The 10,137-nt window shown below is 37.6% G+C and overlaps 1 protein-coding gene across 1 annotated transcript in view; it reads right to left on the bottom strand.

The window, feature by feature from the left end:
* Positions 1–7,901, bottom strand: part of LOC107663887 (MORC family CW-type zinc finger protein 3-like) — a 13,679-nt gene extending 5,778 nt beyond the window's left edge. The window contains exons 1-6 of the mRNA XM_016454280.1: positions 7,819–7,901; positions 6,444–6,526; positions 5,598–5,732; positions 4,343–4,508; positions 3,040–3,370; positions 196–244 (exon numbers count right to left, since the gene is read on the bottom strand). Coding sequence (XP_016309766.1) covers positions 196–244; positions 3,040–3,370; positions 4,343–4,508; positions 5,598–5,732; positions 6,444–6,526; positions 7,819–7,840 — 786 coding nt within the window. The 5' untranslated portion in view covers positions 7,841–7,901. The remainder of the gene's footprint in view (positions 1–195; positions 245–3,039; positions 3,371–4,342; positions 4,509–5,597; positions 5,733–6,443; positions 6,527–7,818) is intronic.
* Between the last annotated feature and the right edge of the window lie 2,236 nt (positions 7,902–10,137).

The raw sequence follows: 10,137 nt of genomic DNA, 5'->3' as shown, positions 1-10,137 counted from the left end.
AATGAGCAACAATATATAAGTGCAAATGACAAGTCTCGGTTAGCCTAACGCAGTACACGTAGCAAGGTGTGTGTGTGTATATATATATATATATATATATATATACACAAACAAAGAAAAACAAGTAGAATAGAAAGCTAGAGTTTTTTTTTTTTTTTTTTTTTTAAAAAAAAAAAAAAAAAAAAAAAAACGTACTGAAGTTTTATCTTCAGAATCTTTGGCTTCTTCTGGTTCTTCACATCGCCTGGATGTAGAAAGAACAGCTGTTTGAGCTAGGACAAGTTTAGAGATTTACACACACACACACAAAATTACATTTGTTGATAAATATCACCGATATCTAACCTACATTGCATGTTTAGACATGAAACATTGCTCAAATGCACTGAAATTAATTTCTGTGTTTTCATATATTATCTGTTCAGGGATGCAAACCCATGAGGGGATAAAAAAAGCACTATTTTCAGTCATTTTAAAATCTCAAGACCAGGGGTGTCCAATCCTGCTCCTGGAGGGCCACTGTCCTGCAGGGTTTAGCTCCAACCACAATTAAGACAAGTTGGAGCTAAACTCTGCAGGACAGTAGCCCTCCAGGACCGAGTTTGGACACCCCCTGCTCAAGACATAATACATTAGATACGTAACAGCAGAATTACTAATTCACTCAACCTTATTTATTTAGCCTATATTTAAAAAGCCTTGTAGGTAGTTCAATAAAGCTGGATGATTATGATGATTAAGTAATTTTTGTTATTTCAAGGGTCAACACAGGTGAATATATACATATATACATATATACATATATACATATATATATATATATATATATTGTGTAGTACCGCCCCTTTTTGGGCGATTTCTGTCAGACTGAGAATCGCCCCGAGTGCTCTCATAGACTTCCATACAAAGATCATTTTCCTTTAACTGCAGGCACTGCAATGCAATCTCTATGAGTTCCGGGAGGGCTAGCACTAACGTGCTTTCGTCATCATGCGTAACCTTAACTTGTGCAAGGATTGGTGGGAACAGTGACATCCAATAATATTTAAAAACTATTTTGAATTTTAACAACAAGAAAAAATTAAATAACACTTTAATATATTTATCAAATGTGAAAAAAAAAACAGAGACGGGGACAGCTACGCCAACTCATATTCAGTTGTCAGTTGAACTTGATCGACATCATGGCGAACGTTACCTCAGCGCAGATGAATTCTATCGTGTCATTGAATGAAATACCATTCAGTCGTCATTCAGTCATTATGACCACCAAGACCAAATGTAAACATCAAACAAGTATCTACAAAGGGCGGGAAGTCGTATAAACGGGGATTTTCGAGGACGTGGTATGAGCAGAAAAAATGGCTAGCGGGCTGCGAAGTAGCTAATGTTAACTCTTTATTCTGCTACCCCTGCATTTTGTTCCATCCCGAGAGCGTGACTGACATCACATGGACAACTACAGGTGTAATGTAATATAAGTGAGCAATGTGATGTAAGTAAGCAGTGTAATGTAAGGGGGCAATGTAAGAGAGCAGTGTAAGTTAATGTACGGGAGTAATGTAATGTAAGTGAGCAGTGTGATGTAAGTGAGCAGTGTAATGTAAGTGATCATAACAGATTAATTTAAACATACTGTACATTAAATAATGAAGACTATTAATAATTAAGCTATTTGTTAAAATATATTCAATCAGGGGCGGTTTCTCCATTAGGGCGATGCACCACCAAAGCGCAAAAGGGATGGATGTTTTTTCTTTCACATTCAACCACAGTGTTACGCTAACTTTCACTGTTTGTTCTGCCTCTAAGTAGTCCAATCAGCGTCGAGTCGCGTTTTGTGTAGTACCGCCCCTTTTTGTGCGATTTCTGTCAGACTGAGAATCGCCCCGAGTGCTCTCATAGACTTCCATACAAAGATAATTTTTTTCGAAATGCAGGCACTGCAATGCAATCTCTATGAGTTCCGGGAGGGCTAGCCCTAACGTGCTTTCGTCATCATGCGTAACCTTAACTTGTGCAAGGATTGGTGGGAACAGTGACATCCAATAATATTTAAAAACTATTTTGAATTTTAACAACAAGAAAAAAAATGAAAAACTACTTTAATATCTTTATCAAATGTGAAAAAAGAAGAAAAAAAACGAAAGAAAAAAAAACAAAACAGAGAGACGGGGACAGCTAAGCCAAGTTTGCCAACTCAAATTCAGTTGTCAGTTGAACTTGATCGACATCTTGGCGAACGTTACCTCAGCGCAGATTAATTGTCAATTAAAGAATTAGGACCACCAAGACCAAATTTAAACATCAAACATGTATCTACAAAGGGCGGGAAGTCGTATAAACGGGGATTTTCGAGGACGTGGTATGAGCGGAAAAAATGGCTAGCGGGCTGCGAACAATTGAATGGGTATGATTTGGAAAGGCACACATGTCTTAATAAAAGGTATAACAGCTGAAAATGCATGTTAGAGCAAAGACCAATTTCAGAAAATAATTATGCTGCATTGAAAGTTCACAGAAGCATGTAGCCTCCATTATCCATAATAGAAAACGTTTGGAACAACCAGGACTCTTCCTAGAGCTGGCCTCCTGGCCAAACTGGGCAATTGATGGAGAAGGGCTTTGGTTAAGAGTGGTGACCAAGAACCTGATGGCCACTCTAGTTGAGCTCCATGATCATATGTGGAGATAGGAGAAACCAACAGAAGGACGTATACATACATACATATATATATATATATATATATATATATACATACATACATACATACATACATACATATATATATATATATATATTTGCTTGTTTGTATGTTCCCTCATTTTGGCCGATAGCTGATGCCAATACCAATATATTTCCTTTTGTCTGGAAATAACACCAAGTCTCTCCTTGGCAGGGATTATGAACAAAATGTTTTTAATTTTGGTTAATGTTGAGCAAAAATTTACTTCTTCAAACTAAATAAACAATATTAAAATTCTCTTTATAATGAAAGTATGAAAGCTTTTCATCTTCAGTTCTGTATTGGCACTTACCTGTTTGCTGCTACTACTTTCTTCTTCGCCTCAATCTCTTTTTTTCCCACTTCCTCTGTCTGTTCTGTCATCTCGTCTGTTTCCATCTCTTCTGTGTCCATCAGTCCCAGCTCTTCTAAGTCTTTCTGTCCCTCCATCGCTCCTCTCTCCACTCTCTCACTCTCTCCTCTGTCTTCCTGGGCCTCCATCTCCTGCATGTCCCTCCTCTCAGTCTGTCCTATTTCACGCAGCTCCCCTTGTCCTCTCTGGTCTTCATCATCCATTTCTCTTTCTGCCTCATCTTCTCCTGTCCTCTCTTGCTGCCCCAACTCCACTCTTTCAGGATCACATGCTTTGATAAAAAAAATAAAACAAAACAAGACATTAAAGATGCTGTATATGGTTCAAAATGTGAGTGAAGAAATATAAAAAGTTAAGACAAAAGATACAAGTAGAACAGAATTACCCACCACCAGCAATCTAGATTGTGTGAAAAATTATCTGTACTGACATTTAAATCTGATCCATCTCGATCAGTACACAATATAGGATATTGCAGGTTAGAGACCCAGTGAGGCAATGCATAGAAAAATAATGAAGGAAATAAATTTTCTTTAAAATATACTTATAAATATGTTACTGAGGCTTCTGGAGTTGTTTTTGTGAGAAAATTTTACTTCTGCATCTGAAAAAGTCAAACCGTAAGTGACATAAAGGGAGGGAGAGCGGTCAATTTAAACAATAGGAAAACAGTGGATCCCAATGACAGGTGCATGACGCCACTGTTTTTTCTTTCTTTTTTTATTATTGTGAAGTGAAAGGAATGAATAGCAATTCTCTCTCTTTGCGCAGACACAAAGAACTCTTATCAAAGTTAATTTGTGGTCGAGTTTGTGGTCATCAGGATCAATGGCACGGATAAACTTTTATTATTAGAATAATCCTGGTGTGTCCTTGCTCTCTTGGCCACATAGCAGGCTCATAACTGTATGGATGTGGTCCGTCATACGAGTATGAATAAACATTTACAATTTCCTCAGCGTCTGAACTGTCATTGTGATCCACTGTCTTCCTGTTGTTTAAATTGACCACTTTCCCTCTCGTTACGTCACTTCCGGTTTGGCGGTTTTCAGATGCGGAAGTAAAATTTTCTCACAAAAAAAAAAAAAGATTCCAGAAGCCTCAGTAACATGTTTATAAGTATATTTTAAAGAAAATCTAGTTCCTACATTATTTTTCTATACATTGACTCACTGGGTCTCTAACCAGCATTATGCTCTTTACTAGAGAGTCAAGAATGTACTGATGTTGTGATGTGACCTACCTTCTAATAAACCTTCAAATAGCCACACTATCTTCTCCAGGACCGCATCCACTACCACTGGCAGCTCAAATGGGCATTGGAACTGGGCCACCCACTTTTTATTTTGCGGTCTGTACTTTCCCCATAGCAGGAGGGGAAAGTACCCAAGGGCCTTCATTTTCTCCACCTTAACATGGAAAAGCATATAAGCAAACACAGAGATTTCCAAGGCAGGGTTACAAAGGCAAGAAAAACATTATTATTATGATAGACATACAAGCTGGTGGTCAGTCCACTATCCTTAGTACGTGGCACGACTGGTCTTCAACGAGCCCAAAAGAGCCACAGGCTCAGCAACCGCCTACTTCCATTCACTACTACGAATCTACATCCCCTCCAGAAGTCTGAGATCCGCAACTGAGCGACGCCTCGTGGTACCATCACAGAGAGGCTCAAAATCACTTTCCAGCACATTCTCGTTCACTATTCCTGGCTGGTGGAATGATCTTCCCACCCCTATCCGGAATGCTGAATCCCTGACAATTTTCAAGCGACAGCTGAAATCTCATCTCTTTCTACGCTACTTGACTTCATCCTAAATGAAAGAAAGAAAAAAAAAACTTTTCTTTTTTTTGTCTTTCACTTTATTTATTCCTTCCCTTTCTAGCTTGTACTTATTTGAACAATGCCTGAAACTTGGTATTACGACGAGCACTTCCTGTGTCTGTTTGGCTCTTTAAGAAGAATCGCTTTATGTATTCCCCAATTGTAAGTCGCTTTGGATAAAAGCGTCTGCAAAATGACAATGTAAATGTAAATGTTTTTATAAGGGTGCACCACTAGAGCAACTCCACGTATTTCCTTTCTGGGGTAACTGAGGCATATGCAAATAAGAAATCAAGTAAGAAATCAAACTTTCTCTCTGAAAGATTCTGTAAAGCCCCCTGCATTAGTAGCAGCCAGTGATTTACACCTACTCTACTGCATGACCAGTGAACCAAAAGAAAAACCTCTAAGTGTGAATTTGCCTTCGATAATGGGCCTGAATGGATTCAAGTTGTAGGCAGGGCTAAATTCTGTGTATGTTTTTGATATTTATACATAGACTAGCTCATTATTATTTGAAATATTGCAAATGCAGTTGGGTTGATGATATCATGACATACAACTACATGTTGTTGCTTCCCTACACAATGTAAATAAAATTCTATATTTATGTAACGTTGACAGGAACCTGCAATGCCTGACCAAAAGAGAAAGACAAAATCTTCATTACCAGCAGGGCAGTGTTGTCAAAGATTTTTGCCTGATTGTGGGACTTTTTGACATTTTGTGCCCATTCCTTGGCTCTGGTCCGGAATGCTTTTATACGGGCCGCCTGCCTGGACTTCATGTCCAGCAGCTTCCCACACTGAGTAAGGGAGAGAGACAGAGAGAGCAAGAGGGAGATGGTACTACAAAAAAAGGTTCTAAACTGTAGTCCAGTTGATCAAGTATTGCAGATATTCTAGCCCTCTATTAAGGGCCTAAATAATAACTTGGATACCAATTGAATGCAATTAATTGAACAGACAGACTACATATGCAGCTGAATCAATGCACTGGCAAGTTTTAATAATATTAAAGGCATGATGCTAGAAACCAATTTAGTTATGTATCCGTATTTTAAAGGTAAATACGATGCGCTAGTGGAGATGTTGCCATTTTCTTGAATTGTGAAATCAAAATATGGATAATCTCAATTAATAGAGTTACCACAGTTGAGAACCACTGCAATAGAACAATGTACTGTCTGTAATAAACAGATTCAATGTCACATGTGTAGCCTTGTAAGAGGATGTTATTTAAAGGAACCAACAGTCAAACATTCAATATCAACAGATACCTTTTCATCAGGTGGGAAATGTAACATTTTGAAAAATACCTACTGTGATGCAAATTTGTAGCGTTACAAAACAAAACTCTCCGCTGCAACCTGTATCACTGTATTGCTTGGGCAACAAATACTGAGATTTTATGCCAATACATTTTATTTGAATTTGGACTTAATGACTCTGGGTTTAATGCATGAAAATGGGGTTTAGCAGTTAGACAGTACAATAGCCTATTGTACATTATTTACCTTGGTGCATCTTCGATTGGCACAATTGATCTTTTCCAGGCAATGGGTGCACTGCCGAAGAGTTGATCCACCTGGCATTTTTACTACACACACAAAAAAAATTATAATTATCGTCATGCTATGCAACAAAATATTTAATTCTGCGGGAGGACCTGATGTGAGCATATCCTAAGCCTTTCCAATGGCACTATAAAGATAAAAAAGTACATAAAATGTACTTTATTGTCAACCATGGATAAATTCAATTGTGTTGGACATAGGAGCCTAATCCAACCCCAATGTATCATGCATCCATCTGCAAGCAACTATACCGGCCTGAATTATATCAACGTGCTATTCGAGCAGATCTCTTAGTCTTAATTGTTTAGATTTTTAGAAGGCACATTAACTTCTTTCTCATTTACAACTCTGTGTTTGCTGCGTAAAAACATGAGTTGATATTTGCATTGATCTGACCATAAACAGCAAGAAAGGCTTGTTGGAAATGCAAATTCATTCTCTGCCACGAGGTGGCGCTTTAGGAGCGCTGAAATATTGCGGTTTCCCCGGTAACGGCTGTACACAAAGCCCCTCTGCGCTCATAAACGCTGCTTTATCAGGAATTATAGATCAAATGAAATTAAAATGCCAAAGACACTTTTCTGAGGACAGTCGGTTGCCTTCAGATACATTCAAATAAAGACATCCGAGCCGCGTTTTGACTTGAAATGTGCAGCGCTCATATTTATTTAATGACATCACTGCTTTTTAAGTTTAATCCAGCCATATCGCGACTCTTGTCTTTCCGTCCCCAACTGTAAGACCTCTTGAAATTATAATTAAGACATTTCTTATACCATTTAACTATTTAAAACTTTTTATGGCCTCAAGTTTGATACAACTCACTTTAGGAGTTTTTAAGGACCCGCGGGAGATCTGTATTTAAGATAGCCCGTCGGGCAGAGTGGTGATACATTTTGGTAGCCCGACTGGAAAACACAATAGCCCCGGGACGTCGGGCTAGCGATTTTGCGAGACCTGCATTACTGACCCCTGGGGGGTCCCGTAGACTAACGTTACCACTTACGCTAAAAACGTCTGTTGGTTTGTAGTGCTGTCATCAGCCATGTCTAAAAGCTGAAGACCCATGCCACTAAAAACTGTTTTATTATTATTATGTTTTCAAATTGCAACAGGTCTATATATAGTAGCAGGCTAATGACAGACTGCCAGCTGTGCTAACTGAGCAGCCCACTGTTTCACTAATAACGTTAATTTGAACGCATACGCTGCCATTTTGACACAAGATCCCATGTAACGTGATGCAGAAACACTGGAATTAAAATAATACCGTTAACACCGCGTAATCTCTTTACAAAAAAGATTGTTGCCCTACCTGTTTGAAGATGTACGCGCATCAGGTGAACTACGCGAACTGAGCCTCGCTGGTAACGTCATTGCAGTTCTTCTTCTTTCCAGTTTAACAGCGGTTGGCATCCATCTTATTGGTGCATTACCTCCCCCTTCTGCTCCGGAGTTTCTTCTTCTTCTTCTTGGCTTTTAACGGCGGCTGGCAACCAGCGTAATTAGGTGCATTACCGCCACCTTCTGCTCCGGAGTGTGGAACAGAGAGTTACGTCTACTTATTAATCCGGTCCTTTTAAGTAAATTCAAAAAGCTTTACTATTTATTGCCCATTTTATTAAAGATTTAAAATGTACCACCTGAATTCCATTCTTCTTGATTTCAACTATCATATTACTTCTTTCTTCCTCATATTCCTTACATTCAAGAATTACATGGGTTACTGTTTCTTCTACTTTGCATTGTTCACATAGTCCATTTGGATGTTTCCCTAATATTTTGAGTGTACTATTCTGATTGGATATTCTATTATAGACAACCTCTTCTTTCCTTGTTTTACCAATATGTCTTATTTTTTTACTTACTTTGTTAATTAAATTGTAGAGAAATCTACCCTTTTCTTTGTTGTCCCACTTTATTTGCCATTCTGCAATAACCTTTCTCCAGATTAAAACCTTAATTTCAGACTTGCTTAGAGGAACTTGTCATTCTATTTCTTCTCTCTGCAAAGCTTGTTTTGCTAACTTATCTACGTCCTCATTACCCTTTACACCTACGTGTGATGGAACCCAAATAAAACTGATTAAAATATAATTCTGAACCAATCTTGAATATATCTGTAAAATACTAAAAATAATAATGGTTCATTTTCAGGAATCACCACTGTTGGGCTCATCTTAAACCTATTTACCTCCATTTCTTCTACATACACTTCACTACTCCATCCAAAACTTTTTCTACTCAACTTATTTTGTTCCCAACACTTCATTAAAACCATTTTTGTAGGATGATCATCTTTATGACCCTTGAGGTTAGCCCAGTAATTGATCATTAATTGTTTCCTTCTCATTTCCAGTGGAATCTCCCCTAACAGGACTTGTAAAGAAGGAATGGGTGTCGTTTTTACAGCTCCACAACACTGTCTCAAAGCTTGGGCTTGTATTTTATCCAGTTTTTCCAACAGGGTTTTTGAAGCCGAACCATATACCACACTGCCATAATCAAACACAGATCTGATCAGTGCCACATAAATAGTTTTTAATGATGAAAAACTTGCCCCCCATGCCACTCCACTTACACATCTCATGATATTTAATACCTTCTGACATTTTTCAATCACTTTGTTTATATGATCCACCCATGTAAGTTTTGTATCAAAATAAATACCTAAACATTTCAAAACACTAACTCTCTCTAAGGACCTCTCGTACATCTTCAAGTTTATTTCTGGTATAATCCTTTTCCTAGAGAAAATTATAGTCTTAGTCTTTTCTACTGAAAATTTAAATCCCCAATCACCTGCCCATTCTTCTACCCGTCGAATTGCTTCTTGCATCCTTCCATTAATATACAAAATATTCCTTCCCCTTTTCCATAGAGCTCCATCATCAGCGAAAAGAGATCGACCTACATCTTGCTGTACTTGATTAAATACATCATTAATCATTATGGAAAAAATTAATGGACTTATAACACTCCCTTGTGGAGTTCCATTTTCTATCTCACATCTGTTTGACAATTCATTTCCAATTCTCACCTGTATACTTCTGTACGCCATAAAATCTTTAATCCAATTGTAAATTCTTCCATCTATATTCATCATTTTCAGTTTTATCAAAAGTCCCTCCCTCCACATCATATCATATGCTTTCTCAACATCGAAAAATACTGCAATTATTGATTCTTTATTTACCTGAGCTTTTCTAATTTAATTTTCCAAACATACAACAGGGTCCATTGTTCCTCTTCCTTTTCTAAAACCACTTTGATATTTAGTTAATATTCCTCTCTTTTCCAATAAATATGTCAAACGGTCTGTAACCATCCTTTCCATTAATTTACATATATTCGAAGTAAGAGCTATTGGCCTATAATTAGATGGTTTAGAAGGATCTTTGCCAGGCTTTCTTATTGGAATTATTATAGCTTCTTTCCAAGCATTTGGTAATCTTCCTTCCTCCCATACTCTATTATACAAATCTAAAAATTTGCCCATAGCCCCATCTTTAAGATGTTTCAACATTATATTTGTGATCTGATCTTTTCCTGGAGACGACAGTGTATTATTTAAATTACTAATTGCCCTTTTCAGTTCATCTAGAGTAAACAGGAGGTTAACTGACTGATCTTC

This window comes from Sinocyclocheilus anshuiensis, unplaced genomic scaffold (assembly GCF_001515605.1).
Source record: "Sinocyclocheilus anshuiensis isolate Anshui unplaced genomic scaffold, SAMN03320099.WGS_v1.1 scaffold976, whole genome shotgun sequence".
NCBI lineage: Eukaryota > Metazoa > Chordata > Actinopteri > Cypriniformes > Cyprinidae > Sinocyclocheilus > Sinocyclocheilus anshuiensis.
This window is presented reverse-complemented; position numbering and strand designations above follow the sequence as displayed.